The sequence below is a fragment of the Cololabis saira genome, chromosome 21, assembly GCF_033807715.1.
Source record: "Cololabis saira isolate AMF1-May2022 chromosome 21, fColSai1.1, whole genome shotgun sequence".
NCBI lineage: Eukaryota > Metazoa > Chordata > Actinopteri > Beloniformes > Belonidae > Cololabis > Cololabis saira.
In genome coordinates this window covers 20,786,272-20,799,770 of record NC_084607.1, presented here as the reverse complement: position 1 = coordinate 20,799,770, position 13,499 = coordinate 20,786,272, and the positions used below count along the sequence as shown (strand labels likewise).

At 38.8% G+C, this 13,499-nt stretch overlaps 2 protein-coding genes across 2 annotated transcripts; one reads left to right on the top strand and one right to left on the bottom strand.

Moving 5' to 3' along the window:
• Positions 1-5,487: 5,487 nt before the first annotated feature.
• On the bottom strand, positions 5,488-6,570 carry fahd1 (fumarylacetoacetate hydrolase domain containing 1). The gene has a single exon (XM_061711105.1). It carries the CDS (start codon positions 6,475-6,477, stop codon positions 5,815-5,817), a length of 663 nt encoding a protein of 220 aa, XP_061567089.1. The 5' UTR covers positions 6,478-6,570; the 3' UTR covers positions 5,488-5,814.
• Positions 6,571-7,140: 570 nt separating this feature from the next.
• On the top strand, positions 7,141-13,140 carry LOC133421478 (hydroxyacylglutathione hydrolase, mitochondrial-like). The gene is made up of 9 exons (XM_061711103.1): positions 7,141-7,322; positions 7,685-7,869; positions 10,403-10,467; positions 10,633-10,750; positions 10,837-10,945; positions 11,130-11,233; positions 11,440-11,541; positions 11,638-11,717; positions 11,802-13,140. Exons 1-9 carry the CDS (start codon positions 7,256-7,258, stop codon positions 11,899-11,901), a joined length of 930 nt encoding a protein of 309 aa, XP_061567087.1. The 5' UTR covers positions 7,141-7,255; the 3' UTR covers positions 11,902-13,140.
• Positions 13,141-13,499: the final 359 nt, after the last annotated feature.

Below are 13,499 nucleotides of genomic sequence, written 5' to 3'. Positions count from 1 at the left end.
TTTACTAGGCATACTGATAGATCGGTGTTGTACCAGCCCAGCAGCAGGCATTTAAAGATTACTAATATCCTATTCTGCCATCTGGGATAGACGTTAGTATACTCAGAGTATTCGCCCAGTCATTAACTTTCCTTAAATCAGCACAACATTTAACATCATCTACAGCTGCCACTAAACAGTTAATAATGTGAGAAATCCAATTGAGGTAAAGGAAGATTTGGCAGTTAAAATGGAGAAATGGTTCAGACTTTGTTGATGCTGGATGGTGAAATTAAATCAAAAGCTTCTGCACTTAAGTAAAGCTACAAATGGGCCTTGTAGCTTTGCAGCACAGAGTTAATAAAAAACTAACTTCTAAAATGTAACATGAGGGTATCACATCCACCAGTCCCAACCAGTCTGCAAGTCAGTAAATACACTGGTGGAGCCAAAAAAACAACCTGTCTAGCCTTGTTGCATGATAAAACATGCAATAGGAACTAAAAGAGAAGTATTGTATTCATGGAAACAGGGGCAAATTAAATTGAAAAAGACTTCATTTGGAGGTTTTATTCTGGTGCCCACACCTTGTTGATGCAGACGGTGTGGTGCTAATCTCTTAGAGGTTATGTTCCCGTGTTAACGTGATGTTTACCTACTTCCATCAATTTGTTTTATATTTAAGTAGGAACTTAAACTGCCTGAACTTACATCAGACCAATAAAAGAAACTGATGATAAAATTGAACTTTAAAATAAGTTGAAAAATTAAACATACAATTGGATATAAAGAGTTTTTGGGAGATAAAGGAAGACAGACTGTGGTTGATAGATGTGTCAAGCTTCCAAAATACTAAGACTGTTTTCCTCTAACTTTTTCATGTACATTCAACCAATTAAATACATAAATGTAAGTGAAAGTTATTTTCAAGAAGAGGACTCAATAGATACATTTTTCGGACCGTTTCATAGTGTCACTGCGTTGCTAAAGCAACAGCAACATGAGAAGAGAGTGGCAGCTCCTAATCTTTTGCTTGCACCTCCACTTACACCCCCGTTGTTCGATGGAAATGTATGATCAAAGGAGCCATGAGGAGGTGGTCAAAGATGTTTGGCATTTGAGTTACATATAACTGTCTAGTAAGAGATTTCAAAGAGGTGCTCAAAACTTTCCAATCCCAGAGCACAAGAAGCGCCATAATTGCTTTCAATACATTTTGTTTTAGTTTACAGATGAAAAAAACAACTTTGTTTGGTTTAGGAACTAAAAAGTAATTGATTAGAGTTACAAAGATGCTACGTCCAACGTTGGAATGGACAACTTGGTAGTGATATTTCTAGACTAACTTTTTTTCAAGCTAATTGGTTGACAAGTCATGCCACCGTTGCAAAAGAGTTCCTCTTAATGTGTCACGTTCAGGCGACCAAAAATAAAATTAGCTGACTATGCATGAAAAAATTTGTCAATTGTGTTGTTTTATCTTTCTTTTTTTTCCACTAACCCGCTTAAATTAAACACATAACCAAAGTAATAATAAGAAAAAAATAATTTTTTTTCTCCTGTTTAAAGTTGTTTGAAATTCGAAGGAACTTGTGAATTATGAACTTGAATTCTGAAAATTCAGCTCATTAATTTCAAAAATGTATATTTTCACTTTAAATCTAAGTTTATCGATATGAAAACTAATAGGTGATGATTTATTTGTGCCTATGGATCTAAGAGTAGAAAAAAAAAGAAAATAGAATCACACCATAATTTCATACCATTTGATCTTGTATGGAATTACATCTGTGAGTGTCTATGCCCGGAACTGTTGCACACTCACAGATGTCAGAAACCCGAATCCAGTGGAGCAGGTGTTCCTGCCCAAGGTCCCGCTGAAGCAGCAGTGCCTAAGTCTGAGGACGCATCAGTCCCTGGTGTAGATACTAGATGATCCCATTAAGACTAACTGTAATCAACATGAAAATCTTACTTATTGATCAACTTTGCACAAATCTTCAGATAAACTACTGCAGTCCTCATTTATTAGGATCATATATATGCAACGTCCTTGCATTTTTGCATGAACTTGGCTTCCCCAGCCTTTCCCACAGCACCAAAGAAGAGTGAAAACAGTAAAAAAAAAATGCAAACAAAAACAAAAGCTGGTTCATGGAAGAAAAGAAAAGAAAAGGAAAAGAAAAGAAAAGAAAAGAAGAAAAAGCCTGTATAAGATGATCTCATGTGTCATTATGCACAATAATGTATGTTTTTATCTGCTGTGGTACTCCCCACACAGTGGGTTTTTTTCCCATTCATTCTTAGCATGCTTTTTTTAATTGTTTATTGCATCCGTCTAATGTGAAGAACATTTTACTGATTCTGATTGTTTTTAAGTCAGAAAGAGTTGTTAACAATTCCCTTTTACTTTGATGCCCAACATCTAAAATCAGGCAAACAGGTAAATTCCTAAAATTCAAAACAAATAAATCACATGCTCCTAATGGTTCCTTGCAATGGACACAGAAATTTGTTTAGTCTTAGCTGGTATGCTGTTTCCAATGATTTCAGCCCACAATTTAATGCCTGCCATATATTGTTAACATTGTGGATTTGTTTGCACAAGTCAAAATTGCCCACTACAGATAGAGTTACAGACCACTGTGACTATGTGAGATCGGGCATGGTGGGGGTTGTCTCTTATAACTCTCATGTCTGCATAGCAAACAAATTACAGAGAGAGCAACAATCTCCAAAGATGAATGCAAAGAGGACCGATTTTTACAAAACAGACTTGAAGTGGGTTCAAAGTGTGAGGGCTGCTTCTCTCAAGCAACAAATGAAAGTGGTTCATATTGAGGACTCTGTGGATTTCTCCACTCATAACTTCTCTTAATTTAGTGAAAAAAAGGGGGGGAATTTTCTTTTCTTTGTGGTTAGGCCTCAGAATTTCTTGTTAAATTGTGACCAGTCTGTGATTTCGGTCAAAGTAGTTTAGTGTAAATAAGAACTTTTACAATAGCATTTTATGAAATTGTTTTTCTGGAAACATTTCAGCACATACCTTCACCGCTATTTTAGCCTCCACAATTTCCACTTCAGTTTCTTTATTGGGTCTTGATTGGAAAACTGGAAGGGTAAAAACTTAATGAAGAAGCTACGACCTGATTTATGAGTTACAAACTAAGACACTGCTGCCCTATGTTGGGAAACCTTTTGCTTAAAAAAAAGATCTCACTTAATGCATTTGGAAGAAAATTCATTTTGATTTGCATGGATGCAGCATGGGTAAATAAGTGCCTCTAATTTAATAGTTAAAATGTAAATTATAGAAAATTTGCCCACCAGCAGCTTCTATGTATTAACAGACGATGCAAATTGAGCAATTTCTTTTTTCCCCCTTTTTTAGTTATCAAAGTAAGAATGTAAGAATTAGTCCCATCTGTTTGGATTATACAAATATTGCACATTGGCTCTTAATTTTCTCTGCGATGTTTCAAATTTGATCACATGCACAAGAGTTCAATGAACATTTTGAGATTTAAGACAGGCATAAGAGAAGGCGGGGTCACTGTTAGCAGGGGGTAACATGCAAGTGCTGCACACACAATATACTATCCTTGACATGCAAAATGACCCTTCTGTATTGCCAAAATCAAATCAAATCAAATCAATTTCCCCACCATTTCTTTGATGATATGTCATATGCAACCTCTGTAACTCAGTCCCTTCAAAGGTTCTGTGTGTTGGTGGTTGGTCCTCTATAAGAATAGCCATACCACAGGCCCGTCTGGTGACATGCAGAGCAGCACGCAAAGCCAGGCATCACGAATGGCGATGTTTCTGAACACGCACGATGCGATGCAAATTGCCAAGTCTTAAAACGTTTTCATATGTTGGAGATTCGTGCATCCAGGAATAATGCTTTCCAGTAGGAATGGATAATACAAAATCCTTTGAATTTTTCAGTTGGCTTTAAGAAATGTAAGGACAGTGTACAACGGTATCTGCATGCACCATGATCCAAATGAGGCTAAGTGTACTCGTTTGTCAATAATATAAAGCAAAATTATTTGAATCTTAACTGAAAGACCCAATAATCTGGACTTAACACCAAAATGAAGAGTAAATCAATTAATTCATTAACTAATTAGTCTCTCAGTCACTCTCCCTTAAGCATGTACAGCGTTGCAGTGTATTAAGTGAAAATGTAGTCTGATCTCCTCAGTTCAACTATAATTCCTCTTAAAGCCCCACTTTCCACCTCAGTTACCACCTGGCTTGATTTCATGTCATGAGTGACATCACTGCTGGGAAGCCTGCAGTCTCTATGTGACCCCGTCTCCCTTGAAAGCGTCAGATGTACCTTCTCAGTCTCCTGCCGGTGACAACACACTGGTTGATGTGATGAACATTAAACCGGAGCTGAACTTGAGCTTTGAAGCCATTGTTAAAACCTGTAAGAGTGTAATACCAGTCACACAGGTACAATGAATAGCATGATTCATAAAAGATGACACCTGTGAGCAGATACATACACTGCACTCTGTGGTGGGGGGAAAAAAATGGCCACAACATTTCCCAGCTTCCTAGTCTAACTAAATCCATCATAACTGTTGTAATGATGGGCACTTACAACCTCCGAGTCCCCTGGGGGCCAGGGCTTGTGACTTTTGGACATATCGTGCCCTACAGATGTGGAACGGTGATGTATGAACACTCAGGTTTCAGCACTCTACCCTGGGAGAGGCCGACAGAGGCTTTGATTGATCCTGAAAACGGAGAAGCCTGCGGAAGAACTGTATCTGAACCTGGAACAGATGTTAAAAACTCTTCATCAACAATGTGGTTATCCTAAGAGACACGCCCATGTCAAAATAACACTGGATGAACAGAAATTCTTGTAGATAGCATACACATTGGGATTATGATTAGCAGTGACATAATAAATACTAACCACAAAACATACGTCAGTGAACTCAGTTTAATGAGTCAGGGCCATTGAAGCTTTTATATCATAGTCTGAGTGTCTGAGCGTGGCCTCAAACTTGTGGAGGAAAAAACATCTCATCTAATTCAACATGAAGCAAAATATGTTCAAAACTTAAGCAAGACCACAAGAAACCAGATCCAAACCATCTGTTCAGTAAACTCTCTTGTTAATAAGAATATTCTCAACTTGAACTGATCTGAGCTAAAGTATTTTAAAACTATACTTGTCTGAATGATGACGCCACAGATTCTGGCAGTATCAGTGGAAGTTATCGCATCCTCTGGTGCAACCTTCATAAGAAGTACGACTTATATTTGGAGGGGGAAAAAAGTTAGTTTTTAATCATTTACAACTTGACTTAGTTTTTTTTTAAACACAATATATAATGTTTCAAACATAGCAAATTCTTAATAAGCAAATGACATTATCATATGATTTGGTACAGCTGAAACAAAACGATTATCCATTTTTATTATCAATCTTATTACTGTGTAAAGCACAGAGTTGGAATAGTCAGGGTAATTAAGAAAATAGACTGGCGGTCCCTTTTTATTATTGTTGTTGTTTCATTAGCACACTTTTAGATTCTTCACCTTTCCAACACAGTATTTTTCCACATTTCATTTTAAAATCTTCAATCCATCTTCCACCACTGGTGATCAATGCAATCGTAGTGCATGAAAAATTATTTTTATATCCCTGACTGGAGTCAGATTAACAGTAAAACACATCACAAGTAGCTTTAGTTGTGTCTCTCAAATACTTTACAGAAGTCATCAGAAAAAAATGAATGACAGCACATTGCTGCCATCTGCTGATCTCTCTCCACACTGTAGGCGTTTGCTTCATGACAAGTGTTTTCAGTGATCTTGTCTGTTTACTTTAAAGCTCATGGTTACAACGTCCTCGATCCCAGCCTGCAGCTCATCGTGCTCCTGCACGGCAGAGACTCCCTTGGGGGTCCCCGTCAGGATGAGGTCCCCCTCCTCCAGGCTGATGAAGTCACTGATGTAGCTGATCAGAAAGGGGACGGAGAAGATCATCTGGGAGGTGCAGCCGCTCTGCCTCAGCTGGTCGTTGACCTTCAGCCACAGCTTGACCTTGCCGGGGTCAGGAATGCGCGCCTTGGGGATGAACTCGCTGACCGGACAGGACGTGTTGAAGGCTTTGGCCAGAGTCCAGGGTAAACCTTTGGACTTGCACTCGTCCTGGATGTCCCGGGCTGTCATGTCCAAGCACAGAGCGTAACCCGCCACATGCTCCATGGCAGCGTCCTGAGGGATGGCCGTCCCTGCTTTGCCGATGACCACCCCCAGCTCCACCTCATGGTGCAGGTTGCTGGTGTAGAGAGGCACCAGGATGGGGGATCCCTCCCTCACATAAGCAGAGGGGGGCTTCAGGAACAGGATGGGCTCTGTAGGAACCGCATTCTTCAGCTCTTTAGCGTGGTCTGCATAGTTCCTCCCGACACACACTATTTTTCTACCCCACTCCCAAAATCGAGATATATTCCCTGTTGTCATTGCGGGGGGAAGCAACCGTGCATGTGTTTGGCTTCGCTTCAGCTGCTGAGGATCAGTCAGAACCAGATCAGCTGAACTTTGTCACCACCGAATCTACGGCGAGCCTGAAGGGACACGCCAAAAACGCAAACTTTAAATTTAAACTATAATGCTGCGTTCCATTTACCTCGGAAGTCGGAACTCGGAACTGGGAATGACGTCACAGCCGAGTTAGCAGCGTTCCAGTTACAAAGTAGGAAAACAAGATTGTAGTTCGCATATACCACATGAAAAATGTAAATTACACTATAGCAGCATATATATGCCGAACAATACTTGTATACGACTGATTTAGTGTGACCAAAACTAGAATGAAGTGCTACGAATTTTTACAAAGCTCTCTTCTACTGTTTACAACCGGGGCAGCCATCTTGGAATGTGAACTCGGGGGTGGTGAAGACTCTCCCACTTTCCCAGTGGGAAATCCCACTTTGATGGGCGTTCCAGTTGAAAATTCCGACTGGGAACTGGGAAATCCCCACTTCCGAGGACAAATGGAACGCGGCATTAATATTTCTATTGAGAAACCTAAATGTTAATATAAAAATGCACATATATGCGACTGGATATGTGTACATTTGGGATTTAAATAAAAAAAATCAGGTAAAAGGAGCCCCGTGCCCAGATATATAAGTGAGTTTTGCGGATCTGCTGGTCAGACCTGGTTTGTTTTGGAGGAGACGGAACTGAACATATTTGTCCTGGTTTGAACAAACGTGATAAGACTGTAGTTACTGTCATGCTATTCAAGTCACTTGTAGGGAGTGCCTGCACTCTAATAGGAGCGGCTACAGCCTTAAAATTGGGTGAGTTAACGCCAAATGTGTGTCTTTTAGCATGCTTATATGTAGCATCTTAGCACGCTGGTTTAATCTCACGTACTTTGATCGTGTTTCTTTAAATTAAAGTTGTTCTAAAATGAAGTCTGTTGGGCGAAAACAGCTGGCCTACCTGAGGAAATAACTACCACCTCTTGCATAATACACCCAGTGACAGTGACAGTTTTATGTTGCTGTTTAAAGCTGTAGACAGAAACATGAAGGCAACGTGGAGGCAGCAGTGTTTACGTTTGCGCTTACAGTATCAAATGTCCCCGCATGCAGCCATGTAGGGAGTTTAATGTGATTTAAGTTGCCCAGACTGACTTGACTTGTGCCCTTTTGTGAAGCACCTGTCGAGCTGAAGGCTCAGGCGGCTGCTCTTCTTCACAGCGAGGCGAGGAGGTCTGTGGTGGTGAAGCAGAGCGACATGAGGGTCGAGCTGCTGCCGGCGCTCAGCGACAACTACATGTACCTGCTGGTGGACGAGCAGTCCCGGGAGGCGGCGGTGGTCGACCCGGTGGAGCCCCTAAAGGTCTGACTCTTCTGCTTTGCTTTCACTAAAGAGATGGCTACAGTGGTTTGGGATGCTGTGTAAAAAAAGACTGCAATGATGTGCATAAGCCCATAATTTATTCACATTAAAAAACAGAAAACTTTAGCCAGTTTTGGATTTGGTGGCAGAAGTACATCCCAACAAATAAATGGGCCAGAGCCCAAAATTTCACTTGTCAGTACCACTCAAGGTGACAAAATCTGCGTATAATTTTTGAAAATATCCATGTCTGTAGATGATATTTTGGTATGATAACTCTTCCTGAGTGGCAGCTGTATCATAGTTATCAGCTCATGAAGTTACCCACCCCCTTGAGAAAATTAAATTTTAGATGCTGGTGCATATCCTGGTTTAGACTCATGTACAGGATATCTGTCAATGTTTCACAATATTGTCTTTGGTATCATTTTAAAGGGACCTTTTTAAGCATTCGTTCAAGCTAAGATGTGAATCCTTATAGATAGATAGATAGATAGATAGATAGAACTTTATCCATCCCCAAAGGGAAATTCAACCGTCCAGCAGCTCATCAAAACATAAACATAAAAAAAAAATCAACCACACTTCCATTCAGACAGTAAAAAGCACATTCATAATATTAAAATAAACATGAAATATAAGGTTTTTAAACAAATATCCTATAAAGTGCAAACTAAAATATAGTCCAGTTGTGGCAGAGGTGAGTGTGTGAGACTGAGTTCAGGAGGAGTTAAAAAGTCTTATGGCTGTGGGGACGAAGGATCTCCTGAACCGCTCCGTTCTGCAGCGCAGTGAGCAGAGCCGACCGCTGCAGCTGCTCCTGCTCCTCTGTTGCTCCAGGAGGCTGTGGAGAGGGTGTCTGCTATTGTCCATTATAGCACTGAGTTTGTTCAGTGTCCCCCTCTCCACCTTATGGTCCTGTGAGTATTCCAATTTTTGTATTTTGTGTCTCTGTTGTTCCTATATGACACAGGGCTAAAATATAGTATATCATTTAGGCGAAAATTGTGTAAAAATGTGTGTTTATAGTTTAAAGAGCTGCAGTGACCTCGATGTTCAGAAAGATTCACATCTTAGCTTGAATGAATGCTTAAAATGATACCAAAGACAATATTTTGAAACATTGACAGATATCCTGTACATGAGTCTAAACCAGGATATGCACCAGCATCTAAAATGTAATTTTCTGAACTTCATGAGCAGAGTCCTTCAGAAATAAGTTTAGGCACATATTCATCAGTCTGCAACAAACAAATAAACCAAAAACTGTCTTCAAATTGAAAAACAATTTCAGAATAATATTTTTATTTCATTTATTTATTTTATTTTACCAGGTTAGTCCCATTGAGATTGAGGATCTCTTTTTCAAGGGAAACCTGGCCAAAAATGGCAGCTTTAAAAGTTACAGACAAAACAACATCAACAACAACAGAAATAGGACAATGCAAGATGCCTCACAAAACAGTGCCAGTAAATAAGTTACAATACTTAAGGACAGTGACAAGTACCAACAGAGTCATTTAAAAATGCATTTGTAAGAGCTTTAAAATCAGACAATGACACTAATGTGTTTAGCTTCAGGTCTTTTTGGAGGCGATTCCAAGCAAGTGGGGCAGAAGAGCTGAAGGCTTTCTTCCCTAGATTGGTCCTTGCACTTGATATGGACAGTAAGATAACATCATTTGATCTCAGGCTATAACTACATTACTACTAATGTTGTTGGGTGTAAATTTGTAATTGTATTTTGAGCATTTCCTCAAACCTAAATCTAAGATCTACAGTAAAAAATATGAAAAGGCTTATAGATTTTTGACAAAGGTTTGTGTAAAATAATATATGGGCTATACATTACATTAGATATTATTTGGGCCCTCTTGAGTGTTGTATTAAAAACAGATTCATGGGGCCTGTTGTCCTCGTGCAGCTGGCCCAGGTTCAAGAGAGAACCTGCACTTCCAGAAATCACTAAAACCAGTCCACCCACACAGCTGCTGGACTGTGATTACAACAGAGGAAAGGCTGTACTGCGGTAAACATTATTTTGTCTCAACCTTTTTGAGACGCGTTGCTTCCATCAACTCACCTTATTAAATTACTTTTTTTTTTTTTTTTTTTTTTAAGGATTTTACATATTTTCACTTTAAACATTTAATATGTTTTCTGTTCTATCTATCGTGAATAAATTATGGCTTTACGACATTCGCAGACCATAGCAGTCTATATCTATTTACAGTTTATATGATGTCGCAACTTTGCTGCTACAAGTGTCTCACTATCAATAATAGTTAAATAATAATGCTACAATTTTATTATTTTAAAGTTTTTCTAACCAAAGTGGCATCCTCCATCAAAAACAAAAATCACAAACCACAATCGTCTGGTATATTCATAAAAAGTCAATCTAATTTACAACCTTTTCTTGCTTGATTTAACAGCTAAAATGACTACCTACTATTGCTGGCGATGTGGCTCGACTAATCAATTAGTTCTATTTAAGCACAACCTCAATTAGGCTCTTTTGTACTTTCAACAGGTTGTGGAAGCCGTAAGAAAACATGGCGTTAAACTCACAACAATTCTGACCACCCATCATCACTGGTATGCTGCGTGTTACGTTTCAGCATTCACAAGTCTAAGCTGGCAGTTAATGATATCCTGTACTCACAGCAGGGCTCACAGTTTAACCATGACACTTGTAAAGACAGTTTTAATTCCTCACTAAAGCAAATGTATCAACAATACACTGATCTTTCTCTGTTGAAGGGATCACGCCAGCGGAAACGAGAAGATGGTAAGGCTAATGCCTGGGTTGAAAGTCTGCGGAGGAGATGACCGAGTTGATGCCCTTACAAAGAAAGTTTCTCACAACAACACTTTCAAAGTAAGAATATAATCATGTCTCTTATATAACGTATACAGGATGGCCAAACAGTTATTCAGTTTTTGGCTTTCCCCCCCCCCCCCCAGCTTGGATCACTCAGTATCAAATGCCTGTTTACACCTTGTCACACGACTGGTCATATCTGCTACTACGTGACAAAAGAAAACAGTTCTGAGCCACCTGCTGTTTTCACAGGTAAGACCAGAAGCATTACCTTCCTATCTTACAGAACCATCAGAGATAAATGTCAGTCAGAAACCCAGTTTTGGTGTAATGCAATTAAAGCGATAGGTTCCATTTCATATCAAAATGTAGGACGGAAGTTTGCTCTGTCTTACTTTTCTGTGTTTTAAGGATTGTCTTTTTTCTTTTTGTGCAGGAGATACACTGTTTGTGGCTGGTTGTGGTAAATTCTTTGAGGGTACTGCAGAGCAGATGTACAGGGCTTTGATAGAAACTCTGGGACGTCTGCCTCCTGAGACGGTGAATATTCACGCTTCCTATATGTGTCAGTCTAGACTTAGAAAATATGAACTGTTTTCAAAGTTATAAAGAAAAGAGTAAATCACAAGAATGTAAATATTTTTTTAATAAGATAAATGCTTGAGATCCATTTACTTAAGAAAATTCCCTGTTTTTGTACAAAGAATTTCATGAAGTTGCCTAACACTATTGTGATTGTGTTCAAGCGCGTCTACTGCGGTCATGAGTACACTGTCAGCAATCTGAAATTCGCACGCCACGTGGAGCCAGACAATGAAGTCATTCAGAAGAAGCTAGCATGGGCAAAGGTATTTGATTGACAGGTCACTGCTGCCATGAGTGATGAAAAATCCAAACCACACATAGTGAAAAGAGCTTTACAATCGTATGTTCTTGTTTTGTAGGAGAAGTGCAGCAATGGAGAACCAACTATACCGTCCACTTTGGCAGATGAATTCACATTTAATCCATTTATGAGAGTGAAGTAAGGAACTAGTGTTTTGTTTAGCAGTAATAACGAATAAAGTGTTTGCAGACTAACTCTTATTCTTTTTGATGATCCACACAGAGAGAAGTCTGTTCAAGACCATGTGAAGCAGACGGACCCGATTGAAACCATGAGGAGCCTCCGGAAAGAAAAAGATGGCTTCAGAGTTCCCAAGGAGTGAAGTCAAGCGCATCCATGCTGAACAGACCAGGCTGTCCATTACACACTGAAGAATAACTACAAATCATTGTCAAAGCCATTTGAAATAGATTAACACTTTAACTCTCGTTGACAGTATGCATTTTTACCTATAAATTCATCTGAAATGAGGCTCTGAGCAATGCAGTTCAGTTCGACGTATCTGGTTTGTTTCACTCATGTTCATGCAGCTGTTTTAAGGAATACCTGGTCATTAATCAAATGCTTTAAAGGAGAAGCTCATTTGAATATGTAAATGCTTGAGAGCCTGTTATAATGCCGTGTGAATATATTTATGGACAAATGCTGCATTTAGTGTTTAATTTTGAAACACTTACAAACAGACATGTAACAAATGTTTGTAAATGTTGTAAAGCTTCTGTAAATTGATTTATTCTTAAGTAATAATTTCTCAAGCTTTTTAAGTTTTGTATTGATGTTTTATCCCCAACCAGAGAGCCTGGTCATTTAATTTAATTTCGCATTTGCTCAAGAATTGTAATTGTATGAAAACCGTTCAACAGCTTTTTAGTTCCAGTCAATTTAATTTACAAGTATTCAGTAAACAGAGCCTTGTTTGCTTATTGGTGTGTCAGAATTACTAGTTAAATATCCTGAGGCTCTGATGCTTGTAAAGTTCATTCTCAGAAAGAACATTTCATGGTGTTCTTTATAAATAGCAAAAAATTACAACTGTTGAAAGTATGTAACAGCAAATGTCTGCTTTCATCTGAAGTGTCAGATTTCTGTTGCAAAGATGACACACATCATTAACATTTTGAGAATATAACTGCTTAATAGACTTGTTCTGTGCATTGATTTTAGTCGCTTTATGATTTGGTGTGTAGAGTTGAGCAGAAATGGGAAGACACAAAATCTCAGGGCAAACTACATTGAGTCTTAAAGTCATCCACTCATACATGAAATATCTATGAAGAGAATCAGATGATGCTGAAGTTCACTTGTGATTTTTTAGAAGGCCAAAGGACTTTTCCGCAGCATTTTACAGCAAGAGTGCCACATTAAACCAGGTCCAATTCAAAAGCAATATTAAGGCTTGAGTAGACAACTGAAATGTACCCTTAAATATGTAATTTAATCCAGGCCTCAGAAATATAACTTCTGAGGCTTTTAATTGGGAGGCTGATAGTAAAACTGTCAGAAACTAGATAAAAGTGGCATATTTTGCATTTCCATGAATAAAGGTTTCACAAATCACAAACCCTGTTTTGTACGTTCTTCGCTGTCTAACGGATAAAAATAACACAAGCTTGAACAGTCTTCAGCATTGAGGTTTTACATTTTTAACCAAGTCAGTGATCTACTGTAAACTGTCAAAAATGCAATAAAATTGCCCTATTTTGCTTTCTCAAAATGTAATAAAGGTTTCAGATGTCACAATTTGTGTTTATATATTCTTTAACACCTAAGACATGATTTAATTCTGGTTTTAGTTGTCTGCGTGTTGTGTTTTGTGAACTGGGCCTCTTTGCTGTATAAATGCAGTGGAATTGTCCTTAAAGCCTTGTCTGGCAGAAACCAGCTTCAGCCTCCAGAGTTGGACGGTTCCAGCTCGATTCA